The 18,526-nt window shown below is 36.5% G+C and overlaps 1 protein-coding gene across 1 annotated transcript in view; it reads right to left on the bottom strand.

Annotated features, from left to right (window-relative positions):
• Nucleotides 1–18,526, bottom strand: part of NCAM2 (neural cell adhesion molecule 2) — a 184,721-nt gene that overhangs the window by 44,993 nt on the left and 121,202 nt on the right. Inside the window, exons 15-16 of the mRNA XM_036243644.1 lie at nucleotides 3,493–3,612; nucleotides 63–184 (exon numbers count right to left, since the gene is read on the bottom strand). Of these exons, the coding sequence (XP_036099537.1) occupies nucleotides 63–184; nucleotides 3,493–3,612 (242 nt within the window). The remainder of the gene's footprint in view (nucleotides 1–62; nucleotides 185–3,492; nucleotides 3,613–18,526) is intronic.

An 18,526-nucleotide genomic window follows, 5' to 3' on the forward strand; every position in this document is an offset into this window, starting at 1 on the left:
AATGCAAATTTAATGCAATTTGAGAACACTTTGTACAAAATGACAATAAATGGGGTACTTACACTTCTGTATTTCACAATGTATTCCAAAATAGGGGCCCCTCCATCATCCTGTTTGGTGATACTGAGTTTAAAGCTCTTCCCACTGCTTGGCTGCCCGTGGATGGACGGAGGACTTGGTTCACCTAAACATGCAAGACAACATTCCTGATATTTGTACACACCGCAGATACCCAGAGAAACTGTGTTTTAATAAAAACGACAATGTCATATAATAAAAATACATGATATTCCTGGATTTAACATTTGTTATTTGCTCTTTGTTGTGATTGAACCTCTGATCCTTTTTCTCTACATTCAAGAAACAGTGACAGTCATAATGCAGAGGTATTATGCCAGAACTGAGGGCCCAGGACCCAAACACATTGTTTACATTGACGACAGAATGCCCTGAGAACAGAGCTGCATTCTACACGTGTAAAACATGATCCTTTTATTAGTGGCCTATAATCCTATTTATTTTGTTCATGTAAATGTAGTTTGTAAACATTATGTAAACAGTTGTTAATATAAACATATGAAGGCATCAAACTATATAGTATCTATCTCTACCAGAAAATATAATTGCTTAGCAATTAGTTGTTTCTTTCATGAGCAGTTTTTTTTTTTTTAACTACAGTGTGAATAAAGAAATTTTGTATTATCTAATCTATACACCTGTATTTCAATATCATTTTTTTTCTTCTAGCATCAAGAATATACTTGTAGATGATATTATTCTTGTCATGGAGATGAGCTATCCCATAGATGCTTATAATACTTCAAATATGAACAGAGACCCACTGAAGTGTAAGAGGGTTTTATGTGAAGAATGACATCACTGCTTAGCAACTAAAAACGGGGGTTCTCTGCTGCGTGTCCCTGATGGACCACCTGGGCACACACTGGCTTCTGCCGCTTCCCTCTCCGGACCCCATGGCTGTGGATGTGAATACAAATGTGGCAATCCTAGACAAGAAGTCAAGGACGTGCTTCAGGTTTCAGGGTTCCAAAGACCTGGAACATCGGGTCTACTGAGAGGAATGCCCAGCAGACAAGCAAAGAGGAATGGGGTGGAGAGGGCTGTTCACCTCCGAACCTGGACAACCTGAGCTAAGCTTTCAGCAAGTGATGTTTACTTCTAATATGGTGTATAAAGCCTTAAGCAAGTGGGTAGTTTATCTGTGAGGAAGAAGGTCATTAAAGAAATATGACCGACCATTGGGTATGTTGGCACACCAGTAAATCGTAAAATCGTCTCATACGGTACAGCCATACATAAACACAATGAACAGAGGAACTGTACAGTGATTGTTCATGCAAGCTAATTACATTACCATGTACATATCATGACATGACATGTACAATGAACCATGTGTTTTTGATTAACGAATAAGACTTCTGTAAAAATCAGTGTAATAATTTAAAAAATTTTTTTCCTTATTGATTTTATAGAGAGAGGAAGTGAGAGGGAGAGAGAGATAGAAACATTAATGACAGAGAACATTGATTGGCCGCCTCCTGCATGCCCCTCAGTGGGGATCAGGCCCACAACCTGGGCGTGTCTCCTGACCAGAATCAAACTGGCAACCTCTTGGTGCATGGGTCAACGCTCAACCACTGAGCCACACTGGCCAGACCAGTGCAATAATTTTTTTATAAATATTTAGTAAGATACTCTGTGAAAATCTAAATATTATAAAATTATGTTATATTTAGGTGGTTTAAGAGCATTTCTAAATTAAATCTTAGAATTTACATGTTGAAGAGTATAAGTTTGTTTAATATTATTGTAATAATATTTTAATGGTAGCATTTTAAAATAATAATTATAAAGCAGAAATTGTATTTTTGGTAATGGATGTTTTAAAATATATAGTTCAAAAATTTATGCCAAATTTGTGATTCCATTATAATTTCTGCTTCCTTTGAAAAGAAAATAAAGTTCAGAACAAGGGTAAACTGTGTCAGAGAGAAACTGATTAAAATAATGGTTTCTATTAGCAAATTATAACAAAATGTACATGCAATGGTAATAATAATATAAATAATAATCTAGAAGTATTAATGGTTACTTATGACATATTAAGTACTACGTATATATTATCTCATTTAAATGTCAAAAAAAAAATCTTGAGAAACAGTTTAAATACTTCTTTATTATTATAAAAAAAAAAACCACAATATCCCTACCCTCAACATGCTCAATGTCTAGGGCAGAGGTTGCAAGTTAAGAAATGTACACCAAGAGATTAGAAGTGTTGTCATTTTAAAGGGAAAGGGGGAGAAAGGAGAGAGTCATAGGGAGATGTTAGGGCTGACACACCTACATAAGCATTCTATGAGAGAATAAAAGTCAGTGTGCCTAAGTGAAGAAGGAAATGAAGGTGGGCGTGGTTAGCCAAGGTCTCAGTAGAGTGAGCACGCTGTCATCGGAGGCCGTGTGAGCGAAGGCCACTCTGTCAACGCAGAAAGCACTGCGGCGGCTAAGAGTGGGGGTGTGGGGGTGCAGACGGGCGAAGGGGGGTGTGGATGGGAAGTGGGAAGGTAAAGCATGGTGTTGTTGAGGATGACAAGTAGAGAAGACACAGGTGTTTAAATTTTTGTGAAGTCACTCTAGGCTCATTTTAATCTGGAGACAGAATTACAAATCAAGACGTATTTGCAGTCCTGCTGGTGAAAAAATAATGAGAAACTACACACAAGGCTGGGAACGGAGGAAAAGGAACACATCCCACCGATTTTCAGATAAACAGCAAGAATCTGTCACAAATTGAGATACTGTAATTTATGCGGTGAACGGGTTGGCTTAATACATGTGTATAGGAGATAGGGTTACGCATGGATTTTATAACTGCTTTTCTTTAGTCACACTCATTTTCCTCATATTTTAAACCAATTTATTCAACATTTAAAAAATGTAAGTCATTTTAAATTTCTCTTAACTTCATATAAACTCAGTTGATGCGTAACACCCACAACAGGATAGTAATGAGAACAAGGCCACAGCAGCTATTTTTCCGCGGTCACCATTGCGATGGATTAATGTAATGGTGCATTTTTCTCACATTTCAGGCCTATATCTGTAACTCATGGGATAAAGACAATAGTCATGCCACATCAAAAGGACAGAATATTGGACATGCTGCGCACCCTCTTCTACTTCCTCACGGAATATAGGCTGAGCACTACGATATGATTCATCAGACTACGAATAAGTAGGACACCTTCTGATCGGGACAACTTCCTGAGAGCAATTTTACTGTGTATATCGCAGTTCATCTTTTCTTTTTTGCCTCGCTCCCGAGCAAAGTTATTTATTTTTACAAATCTCAGACGCCACCATATTCTGAAACGATTTCAACAGAGACATGATTCACTTCCCCCAAGTGCTGAAAAGTCTCCTTGCATTTTAATACCCAGGGAACAGTGACAAACAGAGAGTGGTACTTACGAACTGGTAATGTTTGGAAGATTTCTATTTTACTGTAGTCCCCTTGCCCCTTTCCATTCACAGCTGCAACCCTGATTTCGTAAGTTGTGTTTGGTTCCAAATTGCTCAAAACCACCATTGCTAGAAGGAAAACATATGGGCCAATGATTAATGTATTTTCATAAGTACACAAATCAACCTCTTGCAAAGCTGAATACAACATTTCGCTGTAAATCTTTCCGTGAAACACTGAAAAGGATAGGAAATAGATCTAAGAAGAGAATGATTGGGGAAAAGTCTATTCTTCACCTTTTATCTTAGCTTTCTGACTCAATGCAATAACTTTCAAATAAAAAACCTGATAGCTTCTTATGCGATGCTTATACTCACCGAGCAGAAAGTAAAATTCCTTCTTTCACCTTTTTAATACTCAAGAAGTAAGAATGATTTAAATAAAACATATTTACAGTACGCATCCCAAATATCTTGTCTATTCATAATGATTTTCCATGGAATTTCATGGAGAATTGGAGTTCATTATAGGGGACTCTGGCCTCTGTGATGGGGGTTTCAGTCATCTACAGGAAATGTCACAAACTTGACTCAACAGCAAAAGTAATCCATTTATTCAATAATGTCCAATCAAATGAAATTATTATGTTTTAAGGGCAATGTTTACTATTTTATTTTTTTGTTTTGTACTTTTTTAGTTAATCTTCAACTGAGGATATTTTTCCATTTATTTTTAGACAGAGTGGAAGGGGAGGAGGGAGAGAGAGAGAGGCATCAGTGTGAGAGAGACACATTGATTGGTTTCCCAGAGCCAGGGATCAAACCTACAACCCAGGTACGTGCCCTTGTCAGGAATTGAAACCACAACCCTTTGGTCTAAGGGCAGCACTCTAACTGTGGAGCCAAACCAGTCAGGACAAATCAAATTATTTTAATGCTAGTTTGAAGATTATCACGTTTTGTTTTTCTCTGAATGTCTGCAACACTGTACCAGACCTGGATTCATGTGGCACAAGGAGAAGAAGGGATCTGAAGAAGCGCAAGGACACCAAGGTTGTTAGAAACATCTCCTGGGCCATGTCTACCCTTTAACTCGCCAGAGAATTTTGTATACAGTTGCAGAATTCAAAACTTTACATCTTTACAAATTCCTCTGATGAAGCTAACAAAACCTCATTCTTGCCTCTATCCTTCATGCATTTGCCAAGCAGAGCAAAAATTAACTAGTAAAATGGCTATGTCATGATGAACAAGAAAAAGGAAGTTACTCCTGGTTTATATAATAACTTCAAGTCAAATGATCCATCCATAAAGAAGACAAAATCAATCATAAAATATTGAACTATAGGGAATGAGGGTCATAGGTGATGGGCTACTTTTTATATGAATCATGACTCAAGATTGTATACATTCAATAACATTCCAATATAATTTATTAACATATTTCTGATCATAAATTATATCATAATATACATTTGCTAGATAATATATTTAATTCTATTCTACATGGACAAACTTAAGGAATTTGTTTTGATACTTCCTTTCCTTTTTTCCATTATTTTCCCTGATATTTATAATCTGTTGTGTTTATATTTTTATTATAATTATTTATTTCCATTGAATTACTTATTGAAGTATAGATAATAAAGTTATTGGATACAATGTGTAGATAGATGTTCCTTTGTATAAAATTCAGAATTTGAAATATGTGAAAATTATATATAGATATATTTTTTACATGTACCTGCTGTATTTTATCATATATACCAGATAAATAGTAGTAATGAAAATACATAGTCCAGATATCAACCAGATTTTATTTAATCCAATTCAGATGTCCTAAAATCTGCAAAAAAATGAATTACCAATTGGCAAAATTTACATTTGTCTTTCTCAGTTTTTCTACCGTAGTAAGAACAAAGTGAACTTGCTTTGAGAGAGTGCGTTGCCTTGCCTAAGCCTTAGATGAAAACACATGGTGTTAGAGTTAGTGGAGGGAAACCCAACTGATTAGAAGTTGTAAGAATAAATGGAAAAACCAAGTTCTGAATTCAAGTATATCTGACAGGGTAACAATCTGTGAACTTTCTCAGGAAACCCAAACCCAGTTGGTTGGTGAACTTGAGTCAATGCAAATATAAATAATAGCAGCACAAGAAAATAAGTACAGCTACACTGGGGAGGTTAGTGTACAAATGGATTTGTCCATAAATGTTATGAAAGGAAGAACACAAACTAAGAGGCAGCTAAAGTGCTAAGAAGTTGGAATCCTACCTTCCTTCAGAGAGAAAGATTCTGTTCAAGGTCAGTGTAACAAGGAATTCAAGAGTTTAATATTCATATATATATTAAACTCTTGAATTCCTTGTTACACTGACCTTGAACAGAATCTTTCTCTCTGAAGGAAGGTATATATATATATATATGTATATTTTTTTTTTTGCTTAATCCTTTCACCTTTTCACCCAGCCCCCAAGCCCTGTCCCCTGACAGCTATGAGTGTTTTCTGTCTCTATGAGTCTGCTTCTATTATGTTTGTTTATTTTGTTCACTAGATTCCACACACGGTATAAGTGAAATCATATGCTGTTTGTCTTTCTCTGATTGGCTTATTTCATTTCACAAAATACTCTCCGGGCCCATCCTTGTTGTTACAAAGGTAAGATTTCCTTAGGGTCAGGGGAGGCAGAAGAGTGTAAAGGGGGGTAAATGGTGATGGAAGGAGTCTTGGCTTTGGGCGGTAAACACACATATGCAGATAATGTATTACAGAAATGTACATCTGACACCGAAATACTTATATTAACCAATGTCACCTCAATACATTCAATAAAAATTTAAATCAGTAAAATGTATCATATTTTATCAATTCAGTTCGTTAATTAATATAAGAAATTTAAAGCCAGAGTGAACTAGGCCTAATTTCCTGCAGACACTAAAGCTTTATAAATGTATAACTGTTCTTCAGGACTTATAATAAAAATGATTAGACTCTTGGACTATCAACATTGCTGTGGAGCAGTTAACGCTCAACAGGGTGTCCTGGAGCAGTTGGGGTTTGATTATCCTCTGTACCCTTACAGGAGTGACTTGGTGCAGCAGGGGGTCCTAACAAAGACTCATGCAAGAACTAATAAACTTTGTAAGAGCCTTTGTAATAAGACACTGTAGTGACACATGCTTTAGATCATGAAAGGGTCCATGTGGCCCTGGGCCGGATTCCACTACTGACTGAAATCCAAGTCTGAGTTGATCTCTCAACTTCTAAATAATGACACTTTTATTAAATTTCACAGAAACCAAAGTATTACAAAAGTTGAAAGACAGTATAGACAAAACTATGTATGATGCCAGGTGGGTACCAGACTTATTGGGGTGATCACTTCGTAAGTTATATAAATGTTTATGCACTACACCGTACACCTAAATCTAATGTAATACTGATTGTCAACTGTAATTGAAAAATTTTTTTAAAAAATGAAGAAATCAGGGGTCTGTGAAATAAAAACCAGTATGTATCATTATCTACACAAATGAGGACCTTATCTGCAGATGATGAGATAATGCAGAATAATGCATTTTTCATCTTTCTCTTTATGTTTAAGGGCAAAATACTGTGTATTTCCTTGCAAAAAAAAAAAAAAAAAAAAAAAAAACTAGTCTTAGTGATATATACTTATAATTATTAACATTTACACAGGTAGTCTATATAGAAAGTGGGCTACACAAGAATATATATATGAGACTGCTGTAGGCACTTGATCTGCTGCAGACAACTTTCGTATCTGATGCTCCCCCATTTTCTATAATCTAAAGATGCAGCTGCTACCATAATTTAAGATCATGCAGTTGGTAATGCGTATATGCAATTGCTTTTCTTCATATAATTAAGCAAGAAAAGCAATAGAATTCAAAGCACACAATTAAAAAAATTTTTTTCCTTCATTGATTTTAGATAGAGAAGAAATGAGAGGGAGAGAGAGACAGAAACATCAATGAGAGAGAACATCGATTGGCCACCTCCTGCATACGCCCCACTGGGGATCAGGCCCACAACCTGGGCATGTGCCTTGACTGGGAATCGAACCAGCGAACTCTTGGTGCATGGGGTCAATACTCAACCTCTGAGCCACACCAGCCAGACCAAAGCACACAATTTTAATTGTAAATAACATTCTTTAGAAATCAAGTCTGCAAATCACACTTTATCTTTTAGGTAAAAATCAATAAACAACAGAGCTATCAAAGTATCAGAACATATCAAATCAGGGGAACGTGAAGTTATTTACTTAGATTAAACATGTAAAACAATAACAGGCCCTCCCCCCAAATTAAGAAAAAAAAAAAGCAACTTTATATTTTACTTGAAATTGGAGTATTTCTACTACAAGCTCTTTCTGACTCAGTCAGCAAGCCTCTTCCTCTGACATTTCACAGGGGTTCCGAGTGGCTTTCTGCGCCTCCTACCTCTTTCTTGCCAAGGGCAAACCTGTTTCTTAAATTGTGTTGTAATTAATTCAGAACTGCTTTTCCCTATGTTTCCTCATACATTTCTGTTCTCGGGTCAAGACTCCCCGGCTGACTGGCTTGGTTTCACAGCAGGGTGGTCTGAGGAGCAGAGGTCCGAAGAGAATAAAAGCATCGCTGCAGGGGCTCCCCCGCGGGGCTACAGCTCCCAGTACAGCCGATGAGCGGAGGCCCAGAACCTTCCACAGGCGCGTGGCGAAATGTAAACCCACCGATGCCAGCTTCCCAAAGTTTATATACAAGAAGTCAGTTTGTTTTTCAGTATTAATTCCAAAGCTTTTGGTATAATAACCCTTATTATGAGGCCTATTAACATTGTAAGAACATAAAGATTATTATGTGACACAGAAGTCTATAAATTGAGACCAACTTAAGAGAGAGAAAGAAAAGAGATTCAGGGAGGTAAAGCCCAGATTGGTCATTTGACTTGCCATTTTTAACTGAGAGTGTGTATACATTAAATCACCCATAATTTACTGGCTTATTACCAAACAGAGGGTTTCTGAATACTCAAGGGAGGGACTGAGGGCAAACCACCACTGGAAACACGAAGGCTGTGTGTTCTATAAGTCACACCTCAAATTATGAACTTAGTAAATGGAAGATTTTCCTTCCTCACCTGTGCCCGTACAATAGAACCACAGAACCACCAGCTGGGGTGTGGGATGGGCTCTTTCCCCAGAATTTATTAGAAACTCAAAATCAAACACTAGGCGAAAGGAGATCTAGATTACAGACTACTGAACGTTTTCTAAGAACAGATGGCATAAATGAAGGGATTTCATAGTTATGTTCAGTCAGTATGATTTTAGAATCATAATGCAATTCTTCTGAAAATTATGAGGAAGCATGAATTTTTCTTTCACATGGCAACAGGGGTAGGTTTTATAAAGAATCTAATTTCCCTCACTAATTTAAATGTATTTAATATATTTAAATACAACTGAGTTTCATAAATGATTTTGTCACTTGGCTACAAATTTAAAAAATACAGCAAAATATTGAAATACATTAAACTAATGACATTAACATGGCAAATGACAGGAAGAAGTGAGCTTTAAACATCATTGTACAAGTATGAAAATGATCACATTAGAGAGAAAAGAAAGGAGTTGCATTTTGCCTTTAAGCAAGCAATCAGATTTTATGAAAAGAAGCTGAACAAATACATTTTTGTTTGTTCAAACAATGTATTGTAAATCCCTTTCCTTTGGTTGTCAAGAGAAGCAGAGGGTACAAAATATTTACGACCCGTGGAGTCAAGTAAATTACATATTTGCAAACTAATTAGGTTCAGCGAAATTCTAATATGAGATTAAATTTAGCGATGCTCCCTTTGCTCCCTTAAACTCTGGGTCTCTCCATGGGGTTTGCCCACCTTCAGTGTAAGCAGATAAGGGCTCCCTGGCTGTAGAATTGCTGTCTCACTGACATAAAATGTAACTGTTCAAGTTGTCAAGATCTGTGAAACATGCTAGATAGCTATGAGAAATCACAAAGCTTTGCTAGAGCGGAACTAATCATTCAAAATTACACTTGCTGTTAATCTCAGATAGATCTGAAAATACAGCGAAGTCCCTTATGTTTCTCAGCAAAGACTAGCTTTTGTTTTCTAAACAAAAGAAGCCCCCCACCCCACTTTTTTTAATTAGAGAAAATAATTCTCTGGCTCTCTTCTACAGGAGTTTGTAACAGGCTTGAATAACAATGTTTCTTTTTTTTTCCTCTTTAATCTATAATGTAGAACTTTTTAATATTTTGACATCATAAGAATAACTCAAGGGAGAATTTCTTTACTCATTAAAGTGTCTTTAAGCTTTCTTAAGTTTATGTATATGTGATCTTCTCCAGCAATTCTTTCATTTACTTTTAAAAATTTAAATTTCCTGTTTCGCAAATTACATCGTTTCAAGATTGAATTAGTTGCAAAACAATATGATCTCATCTGTTTATATGTACTTGAGAGATCTTTATGAAACCTAATATATAATTTGTGATATATAATTTGATATAGGCAATATTTATGAATAGATTCATTGTAACAAATTGTTCATATGACTATACATTTGACGAACAATAGAAAAAATTAATAAAATGATTATGTATTATTTTTGTGGGGTTTTTTACTCAAAACAATCTGTTCTTTTTGAATTTTTTTTTCCTTAATTGATTTTAGAGAGAGAGGAAGGAAGAGGAAGATAGAGATAGAAACAGCTATGAGAGAGAACATTGTTTGACTGCCTCCTGCATGCCCCCCACTGGGGATTGGGCCCACAACCTGGGCATGTGTTTTGACTGGGAATTGAACCAGTGACCTCTTGGTGCATGGGTTGATGCTCAACCACTGAGCCACACTAGCCAGACTCGAAATAATATGTTGATGGCACTATTTTAAGATCACAGCTTATTATTTCTGTACATGCATTACTTTTTTCTTTATTGTACTATTTTTATGTTCTTTTTCATGATGAGTATAACTATGCACAAAAATGAACAAACAAAAAAATTAATAAGTAAGTTTTAACTGAATAATATTTTACACAGGAAGTACCTAATGTCCCTGGAAATAAAATAGCTTTCCTTTGAAATATATTCTCTATTTCAGAATCTTGATTTAAAAACATCACAGTTCCATCAAAATTGTTTCCTAAGCAACTCATATATTTTTATTTTAAAAAGTCTTCACTTAAGAGAAAATTCATAATAGCACTTTAAAATCGTCTTAGAGGTCATTTGTTTCTATAGTTAACCTAGATATTTTCATTAGCTCTATTCAAATATTTTTCTCCCTACCTGATCCCTCCAGATGTAGCAAGTCTTAATGAATAAATCATGACAATACATTTCTTTGCATAAATCCAATAAAACCACAATGGGAAACTGTGTGGTTTTATTAATCAAGACTTTGACTCCAATGGCTAAAAGAGACATGCTAGGATTCAGAAATGTCACCTGCAAGCCTTAAGGAACTGAGATTGACTTTCAAAGCTAATAAAAGCCACTGGTATCTTGCTTGGTCACATAGTTCATGGTAATCTCTCCAGGTAAGGAAGGAAGGTTGCTTTACTGTAAGGTGGCAGGCAAGGAACCTCAAGACATTTTGGGGAACCTTAGGGACTTTAGGAATTTACCCAAACCTATAGGTATTGCAGGCAATGCCTGATGGCACCTTCTTGGTTTCTTTGCCCTGAGGGGATGACTAAAGCTCAATCTAAAAACTACTTGTAAGATTACAGCAAAGAAAATTCAAAAAAGCCTTTGTAATTAACTCGATCAACTGCTATTCTTGTGTTTATACAAATAATCAGGCCAAATTAAAGATGGACTTAATGCAGTCTCTTTAATAAAAAATTTGGATGATATTAGGGATAAAAGTTGTATTTCAGAGGAAATCACAATATCCAGTTGTAAATATTGGACTCCAGTACAGTTAACTCTCTTCAAAGTTTTGTCTTTCACTTGTGGGCTGAATGGGTTCCTGAATTTTTCTAGTTGTCTTCAACTCTCCAAGGTAATATTTTCCCCCATATTTGGATTATAAATTATTGGGAACTACATTTTTTTTACAAGGCTGTGTCTGTGTTTACCTCAGAGCCTGATGACATCACCAAAGATGTTCAAACTGCAACAAATTTGAAAAATCTATCAAATTGTCACTGCTTGCATTCATTCCAACAAAAGCTTTGCATATGGAAGTCTCTTCAACTGCTTTATGCTTTGCTGTATTAACTTTTGTGATTTGTTCCTTCTGTTTTCATAGGGTGTATGCCTATGACCTTATTTACCTGATTGCCTGTTTAATCAGCTTAGTCCTCACTTTAGAAACCCATCTGCACCACTGTCTCCTGACATGAGACTCAACGGTTTAACTGGATTGACTTGTCAGGTCTAAATGCTTGAGTTGATGAAGTACAGGGTGGTCTATCAGCTTTCCTCTTTCTGCCCAAATGGCTCAGACAGAAAAGGCCCATAGTTCTTCAGGGTGGAAATCTTAGAATATTCCCCTTAGCCTAATATAATATAAATATCCTGGGTGGAAGGGCTTCTGACAGGTATGACACACTTTCCTCCAGGGAATCCACCCCCCAAACTAACCTGGGACACTGTAAAGTTAGTCCCTCACTCTGCAACGTGGTTTTTAGCTCTTCCCAAACCTTTGGTGGCTATGATTCTCTTCACTTTTGGACTATGCCTTTGAACTGTCTTGTCAAATTTGTCACCTCTAGAATACAAGAATGCCAGCTTGTCCTGCAGAGCCATCCTCTAGACCAGCAGTTCTCAACCTGTGGGTCGCAACCCCTTTGGGGGTCAAACAACCCTTTCACAGGGGTCGCCTAAGACCATCGGAAAACACATATTTCTGATGGTCTCAGGAACCGAGTCACGGCTCCTCTGTCCGTCTCCAGGCAGGTCCGCTCACATGCAGACACGCCCACAGACAACGTGAGAAACTGTATTAGAGGGTCAGGGCACTAGGAAGGTTGAGAACCACTGCTCTAGACAATCCCATCTGCTGGACATCGCAAATGCCAGGGACAACAGGATGAGCTTGACTTTGCAAAAATCCCTCTTCCCTGCATGTCTAATCCCTTTCCCCTTTTTCTCTTTTCTTCCTTTGGAAGCGAGGAGGAATCTCTGATTCTTGGGATAGGGAGGACTATGTCCCTTTAATAGCAAGAAACAGTTATAGAAGATGAGACCTTCACCCATTTACCCTTGTAAGATAACAAGGCTCATGTCCTCTAGTGGGGAATGTTATTATTATAATTAGCTAGTTAATAATATTAATAAAAGAAAAGAAAGCAAAGGGAAGTCAGACATTATAAACATGGTCACTTAGGAAGCTTCACCAGAAAGCTACAATTTCACACAGCATTGTACCTCCAAAGGGATTAATACCCCCTCTGCCCTAATCCTATAACGGATTGTTGGGAGAGATGGGGAAAATAGGCACATGCACAGTAGAAGTCAGTCTAGCCTGGGAAACAATGGATTGGCTAGGGGATGGACTCCATCAAGCACTTGAAATCTTGAAAAGTTAACTGGTTAGTTTGAAGAAGCTCCTGGTTAAAATCCCCAGACAAAGAGTTCCATCACTCTTGTTCTCTCTTGCTCTTTCTTGCTCCATGACCTGCATTCATGGGTGCACGGTGCACATGCCTGTTCTCTGTCCATAGCCATGTGGCCTTAAGAATGCAATGGACTGTAGCTGGGACCACAAACCAAGCTATCCAGATGCTGGACTGGACTGGACTTTAATATGGAACTAATTCTGGGCAGTGGCCTTAATTCTGGCCCTACTGAAGACAAGATTGGACTTCTTCCGTGGTGAGATGAACTAAAATGGGACCTTGGAGGGGAACCCTTTTAATTTAACATCATCAATAAAGCTTTCTGCAAAATCCCATCCTTCTGTAGGGGCCTCAAGAAATTCACTTCCTCACAGCACTCCAAGAACTCCACTTCCAGTGATAACATAACCACAATGCCATACGCCTGAAACTAACAAAACAATATTGAACGTACACTGTGATTGATAAAGAAATTAAAGAATTCAACAAAGAGTTTTTAAATTGACATTTAAAAATGCGCCAAACACCACTTTTAAGAAATTGACTCAAAGAGGACACATAACAAAACGTACGGTTATCCTTTATCACTTATTGACTCTATTGTTTAGTTGCCAAGTTAACTTAAAGCACGTTTTACTTCTTCAAGTAAAACTTTATGTTTGTGGGGAAAATACACTGTGAAAATCCAAATTGATGGTATTTCATTTAATTCTTAGACTAGCACAGTTTGTCTGCATTCATTTTTAAAAATTGTAAATATGCGGAGGCTCAGAAAAATCAACTAATAAGAAGTAAAGGTTGGATTTGAATAGATTCTCTTAGTATTAAAGCTTTACATTGTCCCACAGCTGTATCCTGTCCTATAAAACCAAAGTAGAGAAAACCTTCTATAAAAAAGGAATTTAAATAATCTTCATAAACCTGTATGTAAGAAAAATTTATTTTCCCCCCAAAACATTCAATACATACAAAAATTAAAATGATAAACTAATAAGAAAGATGATACGGTAAATACCTTTTAAGATTTAATTTAAGCTACTGGGGAATACAACCTCTTAGAATATTTTACTTAATTATGTGTTTCGGGGTTATTGTTAGAAGGAATAATATAAATCCATACTGACGATCTTAATAAATTCCTAGCACTATAAGATGGATACGATTCAGGAATATTTCTTATTGTTTACAGGAGCACATTATAATCATAGCCAACATGCAATGATGAGAGATTGTTAGCAAAGTCATGTGAAACTATAGGTAAGGATTATAAACAGTTCTGATTCTTAAGCCTCTCACTGTAGAAGAGACACATTTACCAGTCACTTCTGACTATTGTAAATTCTGGCCAATCTATTCTGCCATTTTATTTTTTTTTAAATACTAAATAAAACAGTTTACTTTATGTATCTCATTTAAGATTTGAAGCCACATTTCCAAATAATGAGGAATAAACTGGTCTTGCTCCAACATTTATGTTCTTTTATGCAAAACACCAAACCGTACAAACAGCCCAGAGATTTGCTTAGCATGTACATAAGATTCGGAACCAACACACCAAATGCAACTTGGGAAAATCCCCCCGCCCCATTATTTTAAGGTTTTTTTCTCTCTATTTTCAAGAAACTTATACTACTATCTTAGGAAAACTCATATTAGTACCTAAAATTTCTCCTGGAGTGGTCATAATTTTCTGTAATTAACCTAGACATCTCCATTAGTTCTCATCAATGGCTTGTTATTTTTCAATAAAATTCAGGACATAGAGACATTATACTTTCTCTAGATATTTGGGAACATATATGTTCCTTTCTTATTGTTTAATACTGCTTATCCTTAAAAAAATGAAAAAAATTATCTTTAGGTAATATTTTGAATATTTTATAAAAGAGAAATATCGACGTGAAAGGGACACATCGAGTGGCTGCCACCCACACGACCAACCAGGGCCAGGGACAAACTGCAACTGAGGTACATGCCCCTAGCAGGAACCAAACGCTGGTCTCTCTGGACCGCAGGTTGATGCTCTAACTGCTGAGCCAAACTGGCCAGGGCTTATATTATATTTTTATACTGCTGTTTTGAAAAGTATTAAATTATCTTTTCTTGGAGTATTTGAACATATGTTTTTTGGAGAATTTAACTTCTGGGACAGGTAATTCTATGGTTAAATACCAGTGTTTATCATTCATTTTCTATGAATACTTCATACAAACTGAGTATACTCACCTGAACAATTCTACATTAAAAATTATAATGAAAAATTATTGAGGAAAAAAAGAAAGAGAAAGAGTGGGGGACAAGGAGGAGTAATTACGATGCTGTCAGAGGAGAAGAAGCTGCTGTCCCCATTTCTACCCGTGCCTAGCCTGAGAATTCTGAAATACACTACCATAGAATTATTTAAAAATCGTAGGAGGTGGTGAAAGTTTATTCGTACACAATAGAATCAGGTTTTATAGCACAACTAATTACATAGCGTTAGTTCCCAGGAAGGGTGTGGAATTTTTCTGGAAACTCCAAAGAAAGAAGAAAACAACCAACTTACTTGATTTAATTTAGCTCAGAAATGGTGATAATTTACAGATGTTTGACATATTTAATCCCTATATACTTTTACTTGAGTGTAAACAAACAGTAATTAAGTACGGATTCATTTATCTCAGGTGATGGAGAAGAGTCAAAGGTTCATACACTACAGTGCACAGTCTCTCAGATGTGCAGTCAGGATGCAGAGATGCGACTCATGTCTCAGTACACATGTGAGAGGCTGGCGTAACTACTGTGACCCGTTCTTTTGGAACTACAGAGTTACAAAGAGATGTAAAAAGACTTGTACCAAAAATCATAGAGTTACAAAGACATGTAAAAATATTTCTACTAAAAATAATAAAATGAACCCTCACAGAGAAACTTGAATTCATGTTGGGCCACAAAGAATGGATAAAAAAAATGGACGGGGTAACGCACACTCAGACCTGGTCATGAGGAGTGCAAGGCGTGGTCGGCACAGGGAGTGAATCTGCTCCGATGGGCCACGTGTTTGTTTATGAGAAGGGGGAGGACAGAAAGGCTAGGTACTAAGACGCCTGAGGCACACAGAAATACACAAACACATACTATATATACATACAGGGTGGGGCAGTTGTCAAACGGGAAATAATACAATAATTAATAGAAATAATATAAAAATAAACTGTATTTTGAGTACTCAAAATTGTAAACCTGTTTTCACCCCGCCTAGTATATATGCATAGACCCGCTTAGAGTATTGTCAATCAGCCATTAAATGTGATTATTTAAATCCTAATTTATGTCATTTGGTCAGAGAAATGGAAATGTTTTCCAGTTTGCCTTTATGTACACTAACGGCTGGTCTTTCAAACATCCTGGAATATGAGTCCTACTTTAGCTCTCACTGCTATGTATGTACAAGAGTGAGTTTTTTCTTCCTTTATTGATTTTAGAGAGAGAGGAAGGGAGAGGGAGAGATATAGAAACACTGATGAGAGAGAACATCCACTGGCTGCCTCCTGCATGCCCCTCCCCCCCCCCCGGGGATTTGGCCCACAACCTGGGCACATGCCCTGACTGGGAATCAAACCTGTGACCTCTTGCCGCATGGGTCGACACTCAGTCACTGAGCCACACCAGCCGGACAACAGTGATTTTTTTAAAGGAGCAGTGACACAATCAAAGCAGGGCATTATTAGTGTAAAATGTTAATCAGACCTTGATAGAGAGAGAAAGAAGGGACACATGGGATAGGTACAGCGAGAAAAATCAAAACCGTTGTCTCCAGGGCCCACACCTGATATAAAAGGTGAGGCCCAGAGTGCCACCAGTCTCTGGAGCACTGTGCCAGGGCCGCCCGTGGAGCTCACTGAAACGTGCCTCATGAAAGAGTCCCGAGCCACGCGGTCTATAAAGACCTCTACACGCCGCTTTAGACGTTGAGCAAATTTATATACTACAATAAAAAATATACAAGGTTGACAATAATGAGATTTGACAATCCCAAATGAAATATTGCTTCATATAGTGAGAGGTGTTGAGTATGAATTCTTAAAACTTAGGAGTATAATATTTAAATAGGTCTTCCCAAATTCCCTATCAGTTAAATTCACTCTGAATATGGCCCTAATGGGCAGCTCACAGTGCTTCTTCACTAGTCAGGAAGAATTGATATTCCATATTCTAGCAAAGATCATATTTACTCTGAATATTAAGGTCTCTGATGTCCAGAAGGACGCCAGCTTGGGCAGAGCGATAGTCTCTATTTTTTTTTTTTAAGTTTCTGGGAACTGTGAACACTTTCATCCTCTTGTGAATTAAGTTCCTATAAGACACTCATGAAATATTCATGTTTCTTTTCTTACTACTCACAAAATATCTTTCCTATATAAATTTATTTCATTTCCGTATACTATTTGTCTGTTTCAAAATTACAGATGTATAGAAAAGCTGATTAATTTTACTGAAAAATTTAAAAATATATATATTTGTCTAGAAGCTTTCTTGATCATTATAGCGGAGACCAGGCTGACTACAGAATTATGCATGAATTTGTGTCTTCATCTTGAGAGAATGTGGGGAAGCTTCCAGCAGACAAGTAATTTTACTTAGGGTTTATTTCAGTCAATTTTCTCTTAGCTTAGTTTCCTGTATACTTTGATCTACACAGTTTAAATTCATTAAGATTTAAATTACATATAAATTTCTAATTTAGCTCTGTTTCCTTTTATGGGCAGAGTGGAAACAGTCCACGATACTTGTTTTGAATTTTAGCATACACAACTCTTTCCACTTCATGCAAATTAGAACAAATTTCCTTTCACGGAAAATCTGAAATTAGTGTGCATTACTTTTCCCCTTCCTATGATGTTCAGAAGAGTTTCCTGAAGTTGTGTTTAACACAGCCTGATGATTTTTATATGAATTTCTCTTTTACCATGTGAAATAGAAGGATTTAGAAATGATAGCAACTTTCTTCAGGCACATTTGTTCTTGAAGCAGTGTAATCACAAAAAATTTTCCCTGTAGATAATTTTTAAGTGGCATTGGAACTTAGTAAGATTTTTAAATCTATAGTAGTTTAGAGCTAACTTTAAACAGTCATTAAATTGTTTCTAAAAGTTAAATATAATAATATGATGGAGGGAAATCCAGTTTCTCGCAAACAACTATACAAATATCATGGGTTAAAAGAAACACTGAAATAAAACCCTTAAAGTAAAATTTGAAATGATGTTACAATACTTTCAGCTATTAGGGAACTATAGAAAAACTATAGATTCTCCCACAAAAATATCCATTAATACTACAATAGAAAGGGCTATGTCTCATTGATTATTTAAAACTCAAACAAACAGAAAAATTCCTTTTAGAACCATTTCATCATAATTGGTAGCCACAGAAGCTTTTTGAGAATCGATATATGTTAGCAT

This window comes from Molossus molossus, unplaced genomic scaffold (genome assembly GCF_014108415.1).
Source record: "Molossus molossus isolate mMolMol1 unplaced genomic scaffold, mMolMol1.p scaffold_m16_p_5, whole genome shotgun sequence".
NCBI classification, from domain to species: Eukaryota; Metazoa; Chordata; class Mammalia; order Chiroptera; family Molossidae; genus Molossus; species Molossus molossus.